The following is a 23,895-nucleotide window of genomic DNA, read 5'->3' as shown; positions in this document are numbered from 1 at the left end:
GCAGGGATGAGCTGAGATCCTGGGCTGGTGGATGAGGTGGATCAGCAGGGATGAGCTGAGGTGGAACAGCAGGGATGAGCTGAGATCCTGGGCTGGTGGATGAGGTGGATCAGCAGCTCCACGGCGGTGCCTGGCACTGCCACACGTCCCGGTAGGACAGGGGGTGCGAGGCCACCAATGAAGAGAGAAGATGGAGAAGCAGCAGCAGCAGCTCTGTCTGGGTGATGGTGAATTCCCTTCTCTCTGCAGCAACAGATCTCAGCAAAGTGTCCTTCTCCGAAGCTGAAGAAACCCCTCCAAACTAGGATCATAGCCATCCTGCACTGAGCCTGGCTGAACACACCATGGCCTTGAGCAGTGACATGATCTGCCAGAACGCTGTCAGTCCTTGAGTGCTGGCAAGGTGGGACAAGGGTCTGGCTTGGGACCAAAGGGATTCCCAGAGATGCAGGTTTGTGTGATGCCTGGGCTTCTCCTTCTGCTCTCACTGATCCTAAAAGCCCTCTGGATGTCACTGCTGTCCTTTGCAAGGTACCTGGAATGCCATGTCCTCCCCTCCTCTCCTGGTTGTTTGGCTGGATCAGCTTACCTGCTTTCCCACACATGGCTGGGAATCATGAAGCTGGTGATCATCCCAGCCCACCAGGACATGGCAGGGACCTGGGGCTTGGCAGCCTGAAGGCTTGCCTGCATTCTAGTATCCTGTCCAGACCACCCTGTCTAGCTCTCAGACCCGAGGGCAGTGTCAGCCCAGCTGCCAGGCTGGGAGAAGGAGGTGGGCTGTCCTGCTCCTCCTGATGTGACATAATATACTGTATCAGATTATCTCATATCATATCATAGTCATACAGATACTCTTGAGTACTAGCAGGGCCTTTTCATGCAGTTCATGTCATAGCACAATCCCATATCCCAAGTAGTGGCAGCCCCCGTCATGGTGGATGCGGTATCATGTCATCAGCGTTCTCAAATGCCCTTCATGAAGTGGCCATGGTGGCAGCTGGTGATTCAGGGGCCATCTCCGTTTTTCCTCACACACTTTCTCGGTGCCTGGGAAAGTCCCAGAGGTGACTGCATGCCCTGGTATGAGCCCTCTGAGCTGTCTATGGACAGCAAGGTCTTTTAGGCAGGTCTATGGAATGCAGATCTGAGCCCTGCTGAAGGAGACTCTCCCTTGGGAGCAGTGTCTCTGTTCCCAAGGCAGCTACCAACCTGAGCCAAGCCTGTGGACCCCAGTAATATGTGGGACCACTCCTGAGCTCTCCTCAGGGCTTGCGTGTCCCTCTTCATAACTGTTAAATGTTTGTTAAATGGGCTGAACATGTGGGGTTGGAAAAAGTCTGGATTTCCATTTCTTGATTAGGCAGAGGTTGGAGACCAGCCACCTTTCCTATACATATCCATTAGTTTTTGGGAGCATCCGTACCACCACAGTAAAATGCCAACAATGCTACTTTTCGTACTGTAGGTCCTACTGTTTGGTTTGTCCCTTGTAGCTCTAAGAAGTTGTCTGGAGTCTTGTTATAGTGAGAGGAGTTCATAGTTCTTGACAAACTGATGATAGTTTCCTTCTGGTCTTCTTGATTGCAAAGAGAAGACAGAAAACACTTTCTGGGAATTTGCAAAAATCCAAACAGTGGAAAAAAAACAAAAAGTAAATTTTTTTTTTAAAGTATCTCTTGATAACTCAGTCTCCCTCATGATTTTTGTGGAGTGTTTAGCATCTAGCTGTGCATTTATAGGAACAGGGATCCCCAGACCACAAACTTTTGAAGCTGCTGATCCTCTTGGTCATCCTACATCTTTCCAGCAGCACAGTGATTACTGTGGAGACAGTCTCACCAAGCCTGCTGTGCTGCTCTTATTAGAAGTATTTCTATGCTGCAGAAGGAAAACAACAATAAAAGGAATATGTTGCTTCTGCATGCGTTAAGAGCACTGATCAAACCACATGAGATCCCATTTCAGACATAATGTGCATTGGAGGGCAAAATTAGATTGAGGAGTAAATGGAGCCTAAAATTTCCATAGCTTTATTCGTCAGAAAGCTGTTTCATTGCACGGTGTAATTCTCCAATTTCTTTCATTCATTGCATGTAGCATGCTGGCTAGAGTACATTTTTGAAATAAGGCAACAAAAATACCCCTTCTTTAATTTGGCAGTGGTTGTGAGGTGTGTAAGGCTTTTCAGACCTAAGATGTAAGGTGATGTGAAATGTAGAAGCATGTTATTTAACAGCAGAAAAACAGCCAAACTGGCACTTTCTAGTTTTATTTTAGCAGGAAGAGGTGTTTTGTTTTGGAGTTACTATTTTATATTTTGGCTTTTGATTTTGGTTTCTTTTGCATTTATTTGATTCTGAACTCTTAAAATTTGGTTTTATTATTTCCATTTGAAAGTTTTATTTCATTGTTTGTTTCATTTTATTTCATTTATTTCATTGCAATTTACACTGCATGATGAATGGCACTTGACCAAAAAATAACATTCTGAAGGCTAAGACCTGCCATGATGGTATGCCCATTATTTTTATGCGGGATTTCTTTTCTCTCCCCTTTAAACATGTCAGTTTGACAATAGGAGGCTAACAGGTCTCTCAGAAAAGTAGACACATGGGGATTTTGCTTTTGTAGGCAGTACTTGATGTCATTTCCAAACTAATACAAATTGAGGAGAGCACTTGGTGCCCAGTGAATCCCTTCTGAAACATTGAACACTGCAGATCAGTACAGTTGTCACCAGTGGTATGACCAGAACAGAAGGACAAGCCCTTGTGTATCTCCGTCCTATACACACCTTTGTGTATCCATGCTTCCAGTCTACATTCCCTGCTCCATTCATTTTTCCAGAACCTCTGGATGCTCACTTGGCTTCCCTCATGCTGCTTTAGCACTTCCCAATCCTAACTGACTGCAATTTTGACTCTTCCTGCCTTGCGCCATGAGCCATGGAAATAAGAAGGGGAAGAGGAACCAATTTCAGGCAGTCTTCCAGTGAAACTTTGACCAGACCTGAAACCCAGTTGAATACCTCCTTCAGTTTCAGTGTTATGTAAGCAGTCTCATCTTTGACATCCCGACCAATAGAAGATCCCATCCTGTCAGGGCCAGAATGAGCTTTCAAGAGCCTTCCCTTGCTCTTGAAAAATGGTATCTGTGGAAGTTCTTCTCCTCCACCCTGGTGGAATGACTGACCCCTGGACCAGAAGCCACTGGGGGTCATGATGTCTGTGGTCTTCCACCTCCTCCTCACTGTGTGCCCTCCTTTGGGACAGACTGTGCTCCAGTGAGGGAGGATTTCTCAGGATGTAGGCATGCAGGAGCTGTGCAGGGACATGGACCTGTGTGGGATTTGCATGCTGTGCCAGGCAGACCCAGCCTTCCCCAACGATCCCTCTTCTGATGGATGCCCCATAGTGCTTGCAACCTGCTGCTCCTCTGCTGTTCTCCAGGCAGGTGTGGGAGAGGAAGAGCCCCACAAAAAAAAGGGAATTTAATGGATCCAGATCTCCACGTGTCCTCCCACAAGATCTCATCATCCTTGCTCTCACCTTCATCTGCCCTCCCTTCCTTTTGGTGTCCCCTTGATAGGTGAAGCATTAGAGACATGGTTGTGGTGGTGTGCACATGTAATATGGTGGGATTGTCTCCACCATTCTGCCATGCTTCCCCACATCACTCCACACAAGGAGCTGTGAGAACCTGAGACCCAGGCCATGTCTTGCCCTGCCCCAACCACTGTGATCCTGCTAGCCCCATCTGGGCTCAACAAAGGGAAACCTTGCAAGGCCTGAAGATGCCATTTATCATGGGCCAAGGAAAGGCTAAATTATGCAGAGGCATTTTATTGTGTGGCTAGTTGTTTGCCACACAAGTATTAGGGTTGAGGGTGGGTTCTTGCAAAGATGTTGTCTGCCTGGGGTATTTTTCCCTATTTTCCACATAGATGTCCCCTCCAATATGTTGTGTCCATGTGCACTGAATGAAGGGGTCAACCCGTGGAATTCTAACCTGTGTTACAGGGGGGACAAGAGAACCAGGTGGACTTTGAAGATCAAGGTGGATGATGATGCAGCTCAGCTCAGATCTGCAGAAAAAACTTTCTCATCTTAGCAGCTCTAAGAAGTATGTGACAAGCTGGAATATTGAGTTGTTTATAGGGTGCAAGAGCTCTGTGGCTGCACAGAAGGAGCAGGACTTCTATGCAGCACAAAAGAGATTATCCAGAGGAGATAGGACTGAGGGCAGAGCTGTATAGCTCCAGGACTCTTACTTAGGAATCACAGAGAAAACATACTGGGGTATTAATCTCTACTTTCTCGCTGCATTTTTGCTCTGACAGAAAGCATCGGTCTTCCTTCTTTTCTCTTATTGCCACCCTGGCTCTCTTTTAAAAGTGCAATTGGGTCAATGGAACGATTAGCAGATACCTGCTATGAAAGGCGGCTTTGGAGTCCTCTAAACATCTGCTGCTGCTTTGCAGATGAGGAGAAAAACAGACCCACATCTGCAGTTTCAGTGCAGTATGCTTAATCTGAATTTTATGGCTCTGATAGCAGATTACAGTGCCACTGTCATGAGCCCTTGCAGCCCCAGTCACAGTGGACACTGTGCATTTCAATACCTCCTCCACTAATCTTTTCCCCACTGCTCCCATTCCCTGGCTGCTAATTTCACGCAGGCACTTAAACATGATGGATAATTGTGTTCTGCTTATCAATGTTTAATTTAAGGGCTGTTCCATCTGACCTGAATGCCCTCTGCAAGAGCTGTGCCTCATTATTGATTTCATGGTCATACCTGTGACATTACCTGCTTTGTAGGAAGTAGACTTTGACATTCCTGTGAGGCTTTGGCAGCCAGAGCTAATTGTCAGAAGAATAATCGAGTCAGCAAAATCATTACAGGTGATCTGTATGTTACCACTGTTTTATCTGCCTCTAATTAGGTGCAGGAGAGGTAACTCATCACAGTAAGCACACCACACTGGTTTGATGTCCACAAATAGAGCAAGATGAGCACAGGAGGGGAGTTATTCATTAACAGCAGTGATTCAGTGTGTTGGAGTCCTGTGCTGGTGACATCTCCTTTCCCAGTGGAATGGCATGAAATGCCGTACTGCAGGCATCCATGGGACACAGAGTCTGAGTGACTTTTGGGCAGGACTGAATGTTGGGGCATGTGCTCAGTGGCTTTCAACCCGAGGCAGTAATGACTGAGCTGCTGCTGGGGAGCAGTATTTTGTATGTGATAAAATCAGATAGCATTTTCTCTTGTTTGGGTACTCCAGTGCCCCATGCTGCTGCTCTGGGCACACCCTGGGTGATACACACACATCCCCAGGTGGCAAAGGGAGCAAGAGCCAGCTGATGGAACTCATCAGGTCTTTTCCTGATAACAGTGCTGTGTATTTAACTAAAACATTTTCTTTGGGATAACAGTTGAAACAACCAGGTTAGCAAGATCAAGTTCTTCACTGGGCAGAAGAAAAACAGCTTTTATAAGTAGGAATTCGATTTTTCAGAATAAAAGTTAGTGTTGGGTTTTTTTTGCCAACTTTAAAATTCAAAATTTTTACAGTTTTACTGAAATAGGCTAGAAATTTGGGCTTGCTGCCCAGAGATGAAGTGGTACCCAAAAAGCATCTCTGCCTATTGCCTTTTTTTTTTCCTGGTGTTAAACAATGGCATCCATTCCTGTAAGGCACCACAGCTTCCTCATATCTGGAGTAGCAGGTGCCTAGTATGGCAAGACAGCTCCAAAAGCCCACCAAAGAGAGAGCAACATGTGCAAGGTCCTAGGGCCAGCAGTCCTCTGGGGTCCTTGCAGCAGAACAGCACCAGTGCAGGTCCCTTCCTCTGCCACCAATGTTTGCAGGCACTTGACAAAGGAGATGCTGTGTGACAGGACAGGACCAGGAACATGACCACAGCAGGGCTGCCATCCTCCTCCCATCACAATGTGGGGTCACAGGGACTACGCAAGGTTATTTTGAAGAGAGCACAGTCCAAAGCCAAGTTCATCCATCTGGGAGGCCTTTTGGAAGTGGTTTATCAATTCTGTTAGTTCCCTGCTGCAGCTGCTATGTGGCATCCCTGCACAAAACGGGCATAAGGATTCCTTGCATACAGAGACTGCCAGGTAAGGAGCTGTAGAACCCCAGACTGAATGGGATGGTGCTTGGAAGTACCTGCTCAGCTCATTGCACAACTCTATGGACTGGTGTGGCAGCATCTTTTCATCTCCATTTCGCCTAGTGCAAACCTGAATTTTTAAAAATAGTTTTCTGGAAAGACATGAAGAGTCACGTGAGGCAGCAGCCTCTGTGTGGACCTGGGAGGGAGGGCTCTGATCTGTGCTGGTAGACAGGTCTGTGGGGAGTCTGGTTTGGGCAGGGATGCCTGAGGTGGAGCCTAGGGCAATGCTGGTCTCTGCTGGGTGGAGCACTCTGGTCCTGGTGGTACCTTGCATGATTTCAGACAAGGGTGTGTGCCACATTGACTGGCCATTTGATGGGCTGATGTCTTGTAATGATACCTGCAAGGAGACTGAGAATGCAGGAGGATTCACCAGCACTGCCAGACTGGCTTTCTCAATATTACTGACCGATTGGTGTTGAAGCTCTGACTCTGAAGAGGTGGAATTACCCCATTAACCCAGAGCACTGCCTCATTCTTGACCATGCTCCTGAGCTGGTGGCAATCACACACCTGCTGTGAGCATGGGGCGGGGGGCAAAGGCCTGGCTTCCCTCAGTGCAGACCATGGTGCATCACAGAGAGGAAAATCACCAGCCCTGCTGGTGGTTGTGAGACGGCAGCAAAGGGTCTCTGTGAGCCCCCTTCCACCACCTGAACCCCCTACATTTTCTGATGTATCCTTTCCTGTAATTAATTACATGTCCAGTGGGCTCATTTCTTTCATACTGTTACTGACAATCTGTTAGCTAAAGGGAAAAAAATGTGTTGGTGCCTTGTGGTATTGAAAGTGAAGGGTTTTCACACTGTCAGGGTAATGAATTCTGCATGGGTTTGAAGCACCTGAGCTTGGGGGAGTCCTTGTGTCATGTGTCTGGGAGTGACAACCCCCAGTGGTTAATTACTGCCATGGATGAGAGCTGAGCTGATAGCAAAATGAGATAATTTCATTAGTAGTTAAATTTGAAGTTAATTGGATTCACGTTTACACACAGTAGTGTACAAAGACACACTTGAAAATGCTCTTTGCCACCTCTTGAATTTTTTTAAAGAGGGTAGATGAATTGAGGAATGCTTCTAAACTGCTCCCTCTTTTTTTTGCGTTGTGGTTGTGAGACAGGAGAGTCCTTTGCTGCTGCAGGCTGCTCTCTGCTCCAGACATTTTGTCCTGCAGCAGGGACATTTGCTGATGCCCAAGAGCTGCTTGCCTCATCTCTGCAGGGGTTGCTGCTAAGCTCTCCTGTAGCAGGTGGCAATATTTCTTTTACAGAAGAAAATTCCTTATTTACACTTTCTTTGCAAAATGATAATTTGCTTTCATTGTGAGTGTTGCCAGCTCCTAGTGAATGGAGGGATGGACATTTATGGACTATCTTCTGTGTGCAGATCCTTTGACATATACAGGGGCATCTGTAGCAGAGGTGTTTGATCCACTCCTCACAATGACAATACTGGTGCTCCCCCTAAGACATTTCACCTCTGGAAGTCAGATGAGTGATGGGTCAGCACTGCCTTGGAGGTATTTGCCAGGAACCTGAAGGAGCCTGGTGAAGCAGTCTGGAGGAGGTGATTGGATAAAGGAGATGGCAGGGTCCAGCTGAATGAGCACTAGAGCTGCTGTGTGCTCGTTCTGTCGTGGAGGTGTGCTGGTTTCAGGGCAGGAGACATCATTGAAGGTACCGATGCTGCTTGGGCCATCAGTCTCTCCATGGGGAGGCCACTGTAAGAAGGACTCAGAAAGGTGTTTTGGTACTTGGAGCTTAAAATTGTTGGCAGAAGTTGTTGGAAAAAGGTTGTTGGTTACATTAGAAAATTCTGCTATGCTCTGCTCTAGTTGAACTTCTCTATAGGCTGGAGCTGGCAGCTGAGCTGCTCTGTCCTGCACAACACCAGCCCAGCAATACAAGGAGGTTGCTCTGTCCACAGCTGCTTCTGCCCCATTTCTAACTTTAGGTGTCTAAAATAACCTTCAAAAATCACAGGACAAAGACATTAAGGAAAAAATGTGTCCTGAAGGACCTAGGTTCCTATGCCTGTGTTTCTTACTGCTAAAATGTAGATGTTAGTTTCCTCTTGAGTGCTTTGCTTGCATGAGTAAGGCAGGAACACCCTGGAGCAGAGGCTCCTTCATAACCTCTCTTTGTACTGAGTGGAGTAGTGTTTTTCTCTTGAATCAATTGTTTTTGTGCAGTTGAAGCTTGCCAGAACTGGGGCCTCTCAGGCCCTCCCTGAGACTTGCCTGTGGGGACCCTACAAGGAAGATTTGTTGATAGATGACAGAACATTCCATTTGGAAATGGGATGTAATGGAAACTAGCCCAGACCTGTGGAATAGATCATGGGTGATGTTTTCTTTATTGACTGAGGAGCAGAGGTCCTACTTGTCATACTGTTGGTCATGGTGGTTACCTTGCTCAGTGCCCTTGACAATGATCCTAATCATTCTGGGTGTGGCAATGGCTTTGGAGAAAGCGAAGAATTTGTAATATTTCAAGATGCTGTAGTAAATGTCAAGGTTTTTATGATAGCTGTAGAAAGTGAGGAGTGGTGTGTAGTCAGTGTGGGCCAGTTTGGGAGGGTGAGTTTTCCCACAGGTCAAGGCACCTTTGGGGCATGCCATGTTGTGCCATTCTGTGGTGACACCATACAACCAAGGAAGGGACGAGTCCTGATTTCCCTCCTGGGTCTCCGGAGGGCTCCTAGGTGGCAGCAGTCAGCCTGTGAAATGTTCGTCTGCATTAGGGACAGCCGTTAGCTGCGTCCCTGCTAGCACTGGGGGTGAACTTAGCTTCTGAGACTGACTTTATGTAGGCTGCAGATACTTCTGTAATCTCCAGACTGTAGAGGTGACATAAAGCATTTAATTTTGTGTGGGAGAGAAGGAAGCAGGGCATTGATGAGGGGAGAACATTTTAATCTAGAATAACCATTTTCTGCCTGCACTGAATAATTAGAATTCATTATGCCCTTCCGTAAGGGATGTGACTTCGCCCTAGCACTGGAGAGCAAATTAATCAAAATTGTTTTGAACCTTAAATTCTTTTAGGATGTGAATGCACCAGAATGCATTCTGTAGGAAAGGCCTGAGAGGAACAGCTTGCATCCTGATTTGTGGATACTGAGTGTGGAGGAAAGTGGGGCATGTGCTAAGAGATCACTGCAGTGATGCTGGAGTTTTGGCATATACCCCTTCATCTGAGGGTAGGGGGAGGCAGTCTTTATGGCCATGATCCAGAGATTGTGAACCACAATTTGCAATTACTTGTATGCCTGTCTCTTGTCTCATCTGATGAAATCTCATTTATTAAAATAGATCGAAAAAAGGAAGATTTAAAAGTTTTATTTTTGGATCAGTTAAAAATTAAATTTGGGCTCAAAATCTTTACCAAACAAAAAACTTTAAAAAAATTGTTTTGGCTTTTTGTAAAGCTTTTCAGTTTCAATATCTCCAAGCTCTACAGGCTTGAAAAAAGTAAACTGTATTAAAAACAATTGCCTAGAGAACATGATGTAAAAAACCAGAATCAGTGCATTTTTTCTTGTCAGTGATGCTAAAATCAACAAAGTCATGTAACTTTTGCTGATCCAACATGCTACCTTTTAAGGAAGGATCCTGATTTTTGCTAATGAGCTGTTTTGGGCCAACAGGATCTTGGAGTTGACTGGTGCCAGAGTGATCCCTGTCCTGTAGAGGCTGGAAGAGCAGAAGGGCCAGGTGCTTCAGGCAGCCCAGAGTCCCTTCCTCATAACTGAGGTGCATACTCAGCTTTTCAGAGCTAAGGTCTCATGCAGTGCTACTGTCTCTAGCTGTGGTTTGGATCTGATGAACCCCTCACTTTTTCCTGGCCTTGGAGGAACCACTTGACAGGCTGGAAGAGCCAGAGGGCAAATCTGAGGGGCAAACTAAAGTGGTACCTGATGCTCACACTGGGAGGAGATTGCAGAGCCTACATCCAGCTGCTGACCAAGCCATGGTGTTAAAGGGTCAATGCTACCAATGTGTGTGTCTTGAAAGCAACTTCTCCTTGGCAAAGTGTTCTGCCCAAGGATGCCATGGGAGCCCAGAAGACCATGAGTGGGCTCCAGGATTTCCTCTCGGGTGAGGGATGGATCCTGACTGATGAGATCATAGGAGTATGGTTTTCTTCTGGAGGGTGTCTTGTGGCCACAGCTGACAGTGGTCTACCCAAAATCCCACTGCAGCAGCCTGAAGGGATGGTGACTATTCCAGAATCTCCACATGGGAGCAGGGTCCAGACATGACTGAGGAAACACTTCTGTAGCATTATGTGAGCAATGTTACCTGACCTCTTGTCTTTACACTGCCAACAGAAACATGTCCTTGAAGGTGATAGGAGATGTGTCTGGGAGAAGATGAAGGAAGAGAGGGTACCCCAGACCCCAGGTCCAGGGGCAGAGGGAAATGGAAGACATCCCACTGCCTGCTTTTCTGGGAGGTCCTGTGGGTACTTGACTAAAACCCATACTTCTGTGGCTAAGGAAAGAGCAGTGCATCAGGCTGTGTTTGCAAATCTGATTCTTCTTCTGGCACTGTGACAAACTATATTTTAAAGCACCTTCATGTCTCAATGCCATGTTTTTGCTTTATTTTTTTATTTTTTACTGCTTTAATAAGAGATAAAACGAATGCCCTGCATTGTATTTAGATCTCAAACAGTTTCAGCCTGTGCATGTGATTTTCTAGGGAGTTTTCTGGCAAAATGTCATTAAGTTCTGTGTTATTTCCCATTTCACTGCTTTTGACTTTACAAATCTAAGCTTTAGAGGAATTTGGGAATAGGGGTGAGCAGCTGGAGTTCAGGCGGGTCTGTTCCTCTCCCTGCAGAGCTCTGCTCTTCACCTTCCAGTCTCGCACTTCATTGGAGCTTTGTGGCAGCTTATAGAGAAAACAAAACTGTGCCTGCCCTCCCTGCCAGGCTGGAAATCCCATGCTGGTCCTCACAGAGCAGTGATGACAAATGCATGGCTGTGTTCTGGGTGCTTGGGGAGATGTAAAACCATGTCTGCTTGTCGCAATGCTCACGTGGTGATTTGTTGGTTTGATTCCTCAGGTCGCGAGCTGGCAAGTACAACCCTCCCAGGATACCCTCCACATGTCCCTCCTGCTGGACAGGGCAGCTACTCCGCTCCGGCGCTGACAGGAATGGTGCCTGGTGAGTCTTCAGAGTAGGGGGGAAGGAAAACATGAAAGGAAAACAAATAGCATTTCAGGAGAGAAACACTGTGTGCTGTAAATGTTCTGCCAGGTAGAAGCCACAGTGCTGAAGGGTAGGTGTGGAGTGATCCTGAGTGAAGTAGGACCAGGCTCCCCAGAACAGGAGGCTGCATAATCTGCAGAGTGCCAAAGCAAAGTGTTGGCACTGAAATGCTGAAGGAGCTCCCAGCCTCCCTTCTGTGGAGCCTGGAGATTGCTCCATACTGGGCTGTGTCAGGCTCTACTCACCTGACTCCAGCTTTGCTCTAACTCACCTTGTTTCTTCCAACCTTGTCCCTCTGTGCTGCTCCAGCAGTGAGGTCATTGGCCCTGGGGGCTGGACATGTCCTGGCCTCAGACTTCCTGCCTGACTCATGGGTACACTGGGTTGTTCCCAGGACACTATACTTCTGTAATTTCTTTCCCATTTTGGAACCTCACAGTCAGAAATGCCAGGTGTCATGAGCCAGCTGGTGGCTACTACTTGCCTGTGTAGCAGCAGAAGCTAAGGTTGTGCAGGTGACTGGGGTGGGCAGAGTAGGTTCTGCAGGTATGTCACAACACTGATGCCAGCCTTCAGCGCTGTTAGCTGCAGATCTGCACACAGTTCAGAGTAGGATGGGGACTTCTGGGTACTGGCAGCAAGGAGTGGTGGGGCACAGTACTCCTGAATTTTTTCTGGGGAATTACCACTTCTTTGGGAGCAGCTGCAAGGGTGGATTGGCAGAGCTGCAGGATGTGGGGCTTAATGGTGCTCAGCCAGAGGAGGTGCACTGTGAGGTTCAGTGATGTAGTCATCTGAGCCGATTTTCCCAGGTAATAGATTTTATTTTTAACTACATATAGGCTTGTGTGACCCATTATATTGAATAACTGCACTGTTCCTCTCACTGGTTCCTTTAATAACAACCTTCTGCTCTAGCTAGTGTGAAGGTCAGCTGCAATTCCTGTAGGTTCTTCGTCTCATTTAAGTGAGAATTTGCTAACTAGCATCCAAAATGCCTTCTCAATCCTTCTTTGACTCCTTTGTAGGACCAGCTTTAGAGCCTTGCTAGGGTAAGCACCACAGTCCCTGAGGGGTTGACAGTAAGGCAAGTGACAGACCTAGTCTGCTACCATTGACACATCCCTGCTTGTTCTAAAATGGCCAAATTGTCATGCCTGAGCACAGGCATGTGTTTATTGTGCCAGCTCTCAGGAATTTATCTCACGACCTGTCTATGCCTTGTTCTAGTTTTTGGAGCCTTTGCTAGAAATGTGCTTCCTTGATAAGATTTTTAATCATTAGCCATGAATTTCTGCTTGTAATTAAGCAATTGTGTGAGTTAAGTGGTTAGAGACATGGGAGAAATGTATACATGATAACACACAAGCAGTGTTTTGTTGCATGCTTGTTGCTACTGCCATTGTCCCTGCTGATAGGAGTAAACCCAGCCCTTAGCACACTGGGTGTTTGTCCCACACCTGCTGAGGTCTGTAGATTGCCTATGGGGCACGGGAAATGTTCACACTTCCTGCATTTGCAAGATGTGCAGATCCAGCTTCATGTTCTGTCCTTATCTCTTCTCCAGCTCCCTCACCACTGCTCATCCTAACAGGAGCACTTTTTCCCCCTGTTAGACTCAGGTCCTTCCTTATCTCTCCCAGAGGCAAGGAGATACACAGGAACCTGTCTCTGCTGCGTCTCCATGACTTGTTCAAACACATGCTCAAAATTTCACATTTCCTTCCTTTCCTGCAAAACAAGGGACTTGCATATCAGCAGTGAATTTCCATTTTTATGTGTCTTGTCTGCTATGGCAAAGAATAATCTATTCAAATGCTTTTCTCTGAAGGAACCAAACAAGCAAACACGTGGTTTGATTTCAGTCCGACACTTTAGGGACTGACAGCTGGCATTGCTTGAGGCTCCCATGAATGTGTTTCTTCTGCAGGCCATTGGCCCTGTGAGCTCCTCCTGCCTTTTGCTGCAGAATTGACTGGTGTAGAATTGACCGGAGGGGAGCTGTCTGGGCTGTGCTGAGGTGCTAACATCCACAGTGCTCTCATGTCACAGGGCACAAGTTAAATGCCATCGTGGGGACAGATGGGTAGACAGGTGGGAAAACAACAGTCTGGGTGGTCAGGCTCAGAGGTAGTGCCTAATGCCACACTCCAGCTGGCTGCTGGTACCACACATAGAACTGCAGGGCACAGGTAGAGGTCTCTCTTGGTTCACAACTTCCACAACAAGAAGACAGCCCAGCTTATCAGGTGTTCAGAGGATGCTAACCTGCATGATGCCATCAGTAGGCTCCAGAGCAGGACACTCATGTGGAGGCATGTAGACAGGATGAGCTGGAGCATGAAACCCAGCAAGGGCAAACCAAAAGCTCCTGCACCAGGAAAAGGACCACTTTGACACAAAACGGGCTGAAGACTGTTCAGTTCCTGAAGCGGTTCCAGGGATGAGGCAGACTGAGAGCTGAACATCAGTCTGCCATCTGCACTTGTGATGAGAATGGTCAGCTCCTGGGCAGGAACTGGAGGGAAGGAGTTATGCCCCCTCACTTGGAACCTATTGTCTCACAATGGAAATAGTCCTGGTTTGGGCCCCCTTAATGCAAAGAAATAATTGGTGTAAGCCAGAACAAGCAAGATGTAACTGGGTACGACAAAAGTCTCCAAACTTTCCCCACAAGAGATGGGCCCAGTGGTGAAACAGGTTGCTGAGGGGTTGTGCTGTCCCCATGGTTGAGGGTTTTCAAGGCCAAGGCCATGTTGTGTGAAGCCCTGAGTATTCTGCCCTGGTCTTATTGCTGATCCTGCACTGAGAAGGCCCTTGAGACATCCTGAAGACCTTTCCATCCTGAAATGGCTGGTCATTCCATGACTCAGTGTTTCAACTGAGGTGCTGCTGGAATTGTGCTGCAGAAATTCATATGCTTCTACCTGATACTATGAGTAGGGATGGAGGAAGCTGTTAACAGAGGGAGATCAAGCCCCTCACTGTAAAGGAATGGTGCCAGCAGTCCATGCAGAAGAAATACTTCTGCTCTAGACCCCAGTTACCATTAAATGACTTGAACCATGAATCCAGTTTGAGGCTGGAGGGAGACCTATAGACATCTTTTCTGTCATAGGGAAGATCCTAATGTCTGCACAAGGACTGGAAAAAATCGCTTTCCACAATCCTCTTCCATCCTGTGACCACAGTCTCATGCTGCAGCAGTCCAATGGCACCTTCTTCCAGCCCCTGGCTTGGCATTCTGTTTGCCTGTGCTCTGTGTCCCATGCCTGACTCACCTTTTTCTCCAGGAGACTATTAATGACAGGAGAAGGCAGGTAGACCCAATATAAGATTGGTGACTATTGAAAATTATTCCTGGATGTGCTGGCAGCAGGTATTAACATTGACTGTATCATGTGGTATGTCATGGGATCCTAGGAACAGCCACCAACCTCACCTGGGGAAGTGGACATAGCAGCACCTGGAGCAGCTTGCACAGAATGAACACTTCTCTTTAACCTTTATTGTCTGATGGCTGATTCCTTGAAGCATGGAAGTTTATATTCCTTGTAAATGTTAATTTTGTCTAGTGCAGCTCTCTGTATATTTTCATTATCTGTTTAGAGCTTTAATCCACTGTTGGATCCTACTAGATTTGTAGCCTCAGCATCATCTCAGGGCATAGGATTACTGAGATACTGTATGCAGAAATTATATATACCAGAAATTATCCCAAATAATTTGGTACTGTTGTTACTATTTGTTCACACTGTGGCTGTGCTGCTAAGGTGCTTTTGCTTTGGAAACATGGAGCAGTGTTTTCCCGGCAGCCTTTCCTTTCTGGGGGAAAATGTCTGGGGAAGAGCAGGCAGGAGCAAACTGCATCTTCTCCACCCTGTCATGTACTCAAAATGTGAAGCCTTGTGCCACCTGGCTGTGCTTGTTCCATTACAGAGATGTGGTCCTGGGACTGTTGGCATCTTTGGATGGAGATGGTGCTGTCTTCTGCTTGCATTTTCTGCCTTCTCTGCTCCATTTGCTTCCTCACACTTTGCTTTGGGAGCTCAGCAGAAGCAAGCTGGGTGCACACTGGGAAATGCAATATTTGCAGGGGTTTTACTCTGTGTCTAGTGTGGGGGGCTCAGAGCCCTTTCCTGAGGTGATGTCCTGGTTTAGTGTTTGAACAGAAGTGCAGCTTCTGAAGCAGCTGTTGGCTGGTCACAGAGACCATACAATTGTCCTATTTCCCTGACCTCTGGAAGACTGGGCCTTCTCTCCAGTGCTATTCCTCCTCCTTCATGGGCTCTGCTGCCCTGCTAACTGGAGCTGGCATGGTGACAGGGATCAGTGCTGCTTGCCTAGGGTCTTTTCTTGATCTTTTGTAGCTTCACAAACCACCAGCCTGTTTCCAGTACTGGCTTAAATCTCTCTTCACGGCTCACTGCTTGTGTCCATGGGTCTTCTCCCAAGGTGTATCTGAAGGTCAGAGTTCTCCCATGTGTGGGGCAGATGGTGGCCAGCAGTAAGGGGAAAGAGGGGAAATATGAGGAGTGGTGCAAGAGCTAAAGTATGTGTGCCTGCTCTAAGCAAACCATACCAGAAGCTGTGTCTCATTTGAGTCTGGACAGTGCTGAGGCAGAAGGGTTTGCCACAATTTCATTGCTGAGACAGGGGTTGGGACAAACCACACCTGTGTCCACATGCCTAAGTGTGCTCTTGCCATCATGCTATGATGCTGCAGCTGAGCTGGACACAGGTCATATGCAAGTAGCCATGATAACTCGCCTAAATCCTTATTCCAGTTCTTGTGATAGAAGTGCTGTTTCCCCTCAGTTTCTGTCCCCTCTCCGCATTCCTGGGGCTCCAGGGTTGAAGCCCCTGCTCTGCCACCCCCTTTCCCCTTCCCAGGGCTGCTGTTCACCCCATCCCCTCCTCTCCTGGCAGGCTCTGCATGCTGGGTGACAGGAAAGGGTAGACTCTCCAGAACAGTGATGCTGAGAATATAGTCATTAATGGGACTCTTGAAACCCAGATGTCCTTTCTGAACACCGGTAATTTGTTTTTAATGAAAAACCATGCAGTGACCCTGAACAAATGAATTTCCTTTATAAGAAGTCTATGTGCAATTACCCGACTAAAGGGACCTGAAAACACTGACATTCAAAACTGGGCTTTGAAAAGAAAGGCATAAAAAATAGCTATGCTGTCATTAGCAGTGTTTTATCTAGGGGAAGATGCTTGCTCTAACATGTGAAGGGGAAGGAGATGATGTTGCAAACAAAATAGATTTTTGCATGCACATGAAATGCGTTTTTTCATTGTGGCTGGCAGGTATTGATGCTGAGGAGCAGTAAGGTTGTGTGATTTCTTCCTGTTGGGTCTGTTCCTCACACTGAGTCTGCAAGGGATAGCACCCTCCCTCAGTCCACTGGCACCCAGCCTGCAGCAAGGGGTACAGGGGGGCAGAATGCCAGCCTCATGTCATGGAGGGGTTAGGAGGCAGATATTTGGATGAGTGGGACTACCAGGATCCAGTCTGTAGAGACTGGTGGAATTCAGATCTACTGCCACACTGAGGACTTTATTCATAGTTATTTTTTTTAGTTACTGTTTTTTGTTCTGGCTATATCTTTGCCAAAGTTTTGCAACATCATGTTGTAATCTTATGACAATACTCAGGAAATAAAAGAGAAGCAGCTGAGACATAAAATGCCTAAAACCAGGGGCAGAGAAATTTGAAAATGAAATTTGAAAATTTGAAACTGCACATTGCAATATATGGGATGTCAGAGGGCATCAATGAACCAGGTCCTCCTCTGTTGTACAGCATAATGTTGGACTGCTTGGTTAGTTGGATGCTGACATCATTCTCGCCAGTGAGACTGAAAGGAGATTCTGGCCCTTTATGCTAGAGGGACATAAAGCAAATGAGGAATAAACGTTAAAAATTCTTTGGTGAAGCAGAAAATTTGCAAGTTACCTCCTCAGAGCTTGGAAGTGACTCCCAGTTGTGCCATCTCTTCCGTCTGCTTCATGCTGCTGTTGTGGCTGGGATGGGTATGTGTGTTTGGGTTGTAGGCACCTGTACCTTTTTGACAGCTTATGTAGCTCAAACCCAAACCCAAATGTCCCCTGGTGCACCCCAACAACAGCTTCAGCCTCTGCAGATTCACACAAAATCATCCAAGGCTTCAATGCCACTGTCAGAGGACCTGCTACCAAAGGACAGAAGTGCTGCCATGGCCTTTTCTGCTTAAGCTAATTTTTTGCATTTTTCCCCAAGCCTGGAACTGTTCCACAAAAGTGTCTCCCCACACTGTTGTAGTCTTAGAAGACAAATCCCAGAGAAGTTTCATCACCTATGATGGAGTATGTGATGTGCCATCACAAATATATTGGGGAAAATTTCAAATCAGCTGACAAATTATTCCCTTAATTAATAATGAAGCAGCTAGGTAAATAATATATGTTTATCTTCTGCTTGTGGACATTTTGAATGAGGGTCTGCCAGAATCTTGGAAGTCTAGAGAAACGTCTGTCAGGAATGTAGTTACCATGCTTGCACAGAATATAGATAAAATCTATATTGTTTTCAAAATATGTTGTCAGATATTATTTTGTTGAATTGATATAGAAATTATGCTGACAAGGGCAGGAAGATGAAATGCTGGAAGCCTACAGCCTTTGGATCTACTGATCTACCTTCCCCTCACCTGGGGTGAGTTAGGCCCTCCGCTCTTTACTCCAGCTGAGTAAAGGCAAAGGCAGACTGCTCTGCTTTGCTGGCCCTCTCTGTTTTGTCCATAATTTCCTCCTCCTCCTGTTGAGGTGAGACATTGTGCATATCTAAACATAAGTAAGCAAGGTGAAGTGTATATAAACAAAGAGGTCTGTATTTAGGAGTGAGGAGGAGGAGAGAAAACATATTGTATTGCTCCACTCTTTGGAAATTTCTATGCATTTGTAATAACAAAATTACCATAATTTCCTCGTTAACGCAGCTAGATCAGTCAAGCATTGTTCCAAACATGCAGAGGCTGCCTCTCGCTCTAGGTCTGCCAGTGGGTTAAGCACGGTAGAAATTAGCATGCAAATAGCCCTAATTCGGCTGAGCTGTCAGATCCACATTCAGCTGCTTGTTCCCTTTGAAATCCCTGACAGGAGGGGCTCAGGCAAGTCCATCCTCCGGTAGATCCAGCCAGAAGAGTACCGAGGGGGCACCTCCTGAGTGACAGTTTGGCTGCCTTCAGTCAAATCCATCTATCTTGTCAGCCAGCAGTGGTGACACCGGGGGCTGTGGGTTGGGGTGCATCTTCCGGGCAGACCTCTGTGCCAAAATTGTCCCCTTCCCACCCCTGGATGGTGCCAGGGTTTGGGGCTCCAGCAGCTGCGTGATGTTGCCCTTGGGATAGGGGAGTGTTCTGTTCAGATACCAGTGTTCAATTTAAGCTGCTCTTTGGATCAAAGAGTGTTGAGGTTGGGGTTTTTTAGGATTGAGGGATGGAAACCAGGGCTTGTGGTGATTTTTTCTGGAGCCTTAGCCAAGACTCCTGGGTTGTCTGTGGCTTTGAAGCTCATGGAGCATCACTGCAGAGGATGGTGCTCTGGGCAGTGATGGGATGCTGCTGCATCATATCCACCCATGGTCCCTGAGCATGGGAGGAGAGAGAGAGGCATGCAGCTGGTGGCACCAGGCTCATCCTGCATCCCAGAAGGGAACCATGGGGCTATTCCCTCTCCAGACTACACACAGGGAGACCCTGGTGGCAGCTGGGAATGGTTTTCTGTTAATGATCATCCAGTGTTACAGGTCCGATGTGCTGTCCACCTTTAAGCAAGATTGGTGGCTGTAAAAACAGCAGAGAGAATTTAATAACTCTTTTGTTGCTGGTTTGTTTCTTTTATTTTAAGGGGAGGTTATGTTATTAAACATTTTTCTGTCCTCTTCAATACTGTGATTTTGAGACCCCTTTTGCTGGCAGCTACAATAAAGTGCCCTGAAGTATCTAGAGTCAGAAATTTAAAGATGATGTGTTAAAAGGTCAGTAATATACTGTGTAGGACCTGGCACGTGAGTCTGATTTTAAGAGTTTGCCATATGCAGGATCAGTTTGTCCCTATCCAGGCAGCTCCCAGAGTCTCCTCTGGGCACTAAGGACACTCCCCCTGTATGTAGAGGGTGCAGGGACACTGAAATCTTCTTTTGCAAAGGCAGCAGCAGTTTTACAGAGGGTTTTCTAAAATATTGTTCTGCTGGCTCTCAAAGGCAGCAGTGACAATGGCTGCCCAGATGATACACCCCTAATGTCCTGGCTGCGACAGCTGGGTGTCCAGCCAGATGTGGCATGTCAAAGGTGAGGCACAGTGCTGCATCCTCTGCATTTCACAAAATCACTCCTCTTTGCTCTTGCTTCTTCATTACAGACAGCTGTCCTTTGGTGAAAAAAACAATAAGGAAAAGATAATTGTAATTAGAAAGCCATGAGACCTACATTAGTTCTGATTTTGGAAAATTGTGGTTTGGATTAGTGTAGCAGAGCTATGAGAATGATAAGACATTGCACAGATTGCCCAGAGAAGCTGTGGCTGCCACATCCCTTAAAGTGTTTAAGGCCACGTTGGTGGGGCTTGGAGCAGCCTGGGACAGTGGAATGGTATAGTGCCTGGTGTAGTCTCATGGCAGGTGTTCGGACTACATGAACTTTAAGGTTCTGTGCAATCCAAACCATTCTGTTATTCTGTTGTTCTGGTGTTCTGAGCCTCACACAGGCATTGCCAATGAGCAAGGAGGGAACAGCTAGAACTTACCTGGACTTGCAGGGCTGAACTCACACACTGTCTTGCACACAGTGTGGTTTCTCAGTGGAGAGGGATAGCCATGTGAGAGCACACAACACAGATTATAATTGCTAAGCATTCTTTTTTTCATGCTTGTGTCTTCTTTGTGTTACATCAGGACACAGAGTTAAAAAAGTTGGAGATTACAAAAGTGGCTCAGTTAAGAACAGCAAACGGTTGGAGCTTTGCCTGCAAAGTGCTCAGCATCTGTCTGGGCTCCCAGCTGTGGTTCAAGCATCAGATTACCTTACATGTAGGGTGTGTGGAACAGCCAGACCAGCCATCAAATCAACCAGGCAGTTTCCAGACAAATTGTGTTTGACAACGAGCAAATGCTGAGATCCCCAAAGTAAGCGGAGTGGAAAGCACTTCATGGCCCAGTGTGTCCACAAGCAGAAGTGTGACATGGCTGCTCTTTTCCTGCTAAACCACACAGAATAGCAGCTGGCAACAGTGATGGGAGAGTAAAGTCTATGTTCTCATCACATCTGAGCTCGACAGCTCAACTATCCAGTGCTTCCATGTGGTGAGGGCTGGGATGATCCATTTTCTTTCCTCCTGAGTATTAGATCCTGGCTAGCCCACTTCATTTTTGTCTCAGAGGGGGCTTCTCATATGCCACCCCCAGCTGGGGTTTCTGTATGCACTGAGTGATGTGCCTAGCTCAGCATGACAGGGGTTCAGTATCTGCCCAGCTTCAAGGTGTCAAGGAGTTGTCCTGCAGTGAGATGGAGGTCTCCTGCTTCCAGTGTTTTTGTGGCCAAGAGAATGCTGCAGACTAGATCCTGAACCCAAACATCCCCAGCTCCCTGAGCACTCCCCTCTGCCATGGGAGGATGACCCCTGTAGAGGTTCTGGGGGACTTTGCAGACATTTCCCTGCAGGCTGCTGTTTATGAATTCAGTCTTTTTGTTACTTGCTGAACTTATTTTCTGAGATGGTACGTTTGACTTCTTTATGATTGCTGCTGGAGAGGGTTTGCTCACAGTTTGGACTGTTTGAACGTAGAACATCTACTCTGTGGTAAACTCCAGTTCTCAGAACTGATGCCTATGGCGCAAATTTAAATGAAATACTTCAAAAATAAAGTATTCTCTTCCCAGGATTTTCTGGGTTCCTTGAGACTCTATCAAAACAAGTGAAAATGGTTAGACAGTACAATAGATTGCAGTGCAGTGCAATTCAGCATATTGTGATCAGTGCAAAAGAAATAAAATGGGGTAACAGAAAGAAAGCAAATTTAAGTGAGAGCTGTTAATCAAAATGACATACTGTAGAAAAAATGAAGGAAGGGGCTCCAAGAACTGCCCATTTTCCACAGCAGAAATTTCCTCTGAAAACACAGTTTAAAGCAGAAGCTATCCATCTGTAGGAAGCAGTGTTCATATGGTCAGCTGTGTGAGGCAAGTGTGAACCCCTGGACAGGTGATGGCAGGAGCTTAGAGTTCAAGGATATGTCTCCTATTCATGGGATGCATGTTCTGGGACAGGAGAAGAGGGACAGTCTGCATGGGGTAGTGAGAAGTCTCCAGAAGGAAGTATGTGTTCATTCGTTTCTCTCAGCAAATATGGTACTGGCATACTTCAGGTGAGAATCATCTGTCTCTTATGACCTAAACAGGTTTGGGATAAGGCTCTGCACTGACTGTAGAGTAAGCTGGGAAATTTAAATGTCACCTCCTTAATTCCTACATAAAAAGACTAAAAGCAGCACTCTTGTACTGACTTGATGTCCTTTCAGCAGCAGATGCATCAAGTCCTGTCAGTCTTGGGTGCTTTACTCCACCAACAATTTGACATAAGTAACTGCTGGTTGGACATGGGTGTTTTACTCATGTGGAGAGGTGTGCACAGACTCCATGGTGGAACAAACAGTGCCCAGGTAGGAGAAGGCCCGCTTACTTTGTCAAACATGGACACAGGGTGTTGGTGTGGCCCCATATATTTCTCCTACCAGTCTTCTTTAGGGTGAAAGAGCCATCTCAGCTCAGGCTAGCTTGTCTTTAATTCTTGCACATTTACTAAAGTCAGGAAACATAATGCCAGGAGTTAATGAGGTGTCTGCTTTTGGTGAGGTGTGCACTGAGCTGTTTGGAGCCATGGATCCCCTTGGGCATGTGCCATGACAAGCCATGATGTCCTCAAACTTGCTATGTGTGGGGGGAGACTCCTTATCTGTCATCCTTTCTCCATCTGTGTCTTCTCTTCATCAGCACCATTTTTGGCTGATTCATCTGGATCAAGTCAGGATAAGCAGCTGCAAACAGTGTTTGGAAATGGCTTAGGCTACACAGCATTTGCCAGCAAAGTGTCCCATCCAGAGGACTGGGCTGCCACATTGTCAGAGGCCTGGGACTGGATGACAAGATTTTATTCTCCGTTTAAAGGATGTTTGTAATGTGGATGTGGTGTAGAACCAAAGTAGTGTGGTGCAAATCTGTCTTCTGTCACTCAGGCATTCATTTGCATCATCTCTGGTGTCAGAAGACCTGACATCATCTCTTCTGAGGATGTGTGTATATTTCAGAGCTTGCACAAGTTCCAAGTTCCCCACAATGAAAGAGTGAGGAAAGCCCACTACCACTAGACCCTGCTACTGTGCTAAAGCACCAGTCCAGGGGTGGCTAACACCTGCAGTCCAGCTGGAAACCGGGTCTTGCAGAATAGATGAGATGCTGAGATTTTGTGTGGCTCAGCTTGCAGAGCTCATCCACGCAGGGGGTGACCTCAAGATACTTTTCCATCTCTCAAAGGTGATGCCACCTTGGCAGAAAGGGCAGAAAGGGCAGGACCTGGCCCTCTCCTGGTGCTGCTGTCCCAGTCCCAGGTGAGCCATGGCCATGATAGGGTCTGACACAGTCACCAAGGACTGGGGCACCAGAGGAATGCTGGAGCCTGTGCTGATGTGGGAGGATGCTCCTTCAGTCATGCAAATGCTTTCCTGCCTATGAATATAGGCACATGTTATTCCCACACCTGCATTGGAATATAATTGAAGACAGCCTCCACGTCAGCAGCAATGTGCATGTATCAAGCTACCAAAATGCTTAATTTCCAGGTTTTACAATATTTGCAGTCTGTGTTACTATGGCTTGTAACCTTATATCTTCTGCTATGAGCTAAATTATTTGTGTAATTCCTGTACGCAGCTACACATTGCAGTGCCATTATGAAGGCTGAAATTACAGAAAAGTGAGGATGAAGCATGGAGTAGAATGCTTCCATCTGAACCAAGTGCAATATTTCTGCTGCCTTGCTCAGAGAATTTAATCCCCCAAGATACTTCTTGTGACTTTTGGGATGAAACCATCTTGCAAAACTTACTTTGTCTGAGTCAGTTGTTTACCCTTTCATCCCACCTGCACTATCAAGCTGGTTAGTCTGGAGCAAAGAAGGTGAAATGGTGCCTGCCCTGATGCACATGGGGCTGCTTCTGTGCAGGTCAGGAGTGCCTAGGCACACAGACATGGAGTGATGTTCTGCGCGGATGCATCCACTCTGCTGCTTGTTCGCTCCACAATCCTTGTCCACCCTATGCCACTTGTCCACTCTGTGCTGCTCATCTGTCACATGTCCCTTGTCTGCTCTGTGACCCTCCTTTACTCTGAACCTTGTGTACCTGATGCCCTGCATTCTCTCTGTGTCCTTCATCCACCT

General features: G+C 46.7%; 1 protein-coding gene across 2 annotated transcripts in view; it reads left to right on the top strand.

Annotated features, from left to right (window-relative positions):
* PAX5 (paired box 5) overlaps positions 1-23,895 on the top strand; it is a 128,787-nt gene that overhangs the window by 87,129 nt on the left and 17,763 nt on the right. For both annotated transcript variants that reach the window (XM_005529469.3, XM_005529470.3), the window contains exon 8: positions 11,269-11,370. In XM_005529469.3, the coding sequence (XP_005529526.1) occupies positions 11,269-11,370 (102 nt within the window). The remainder of the gene's footprint in view (positions 1-11,268; positions 11,371-23,895) is intronic.

This window comes from Pseudopodoces humilis, chromosome 4, assembly GCF_049639895.1.
Source record: "Pseudopodoces humilis isolate 2021_Gansu_Grassland_sample_001 chromosome 4, ASM4963989v1, whole genome shotgun sequence".
In the NCBI taxonomy this organism is placed as follows: domain Eukaryota; kingdom Metazoa; phylum Chordata; class Aves; order Passeriformes; family Paridae; genus Pseudopodoces; species Pseudopodoces humilis.
This window is presented reverse-complemented; position numbering and strand designations above follow the sequence as displayed.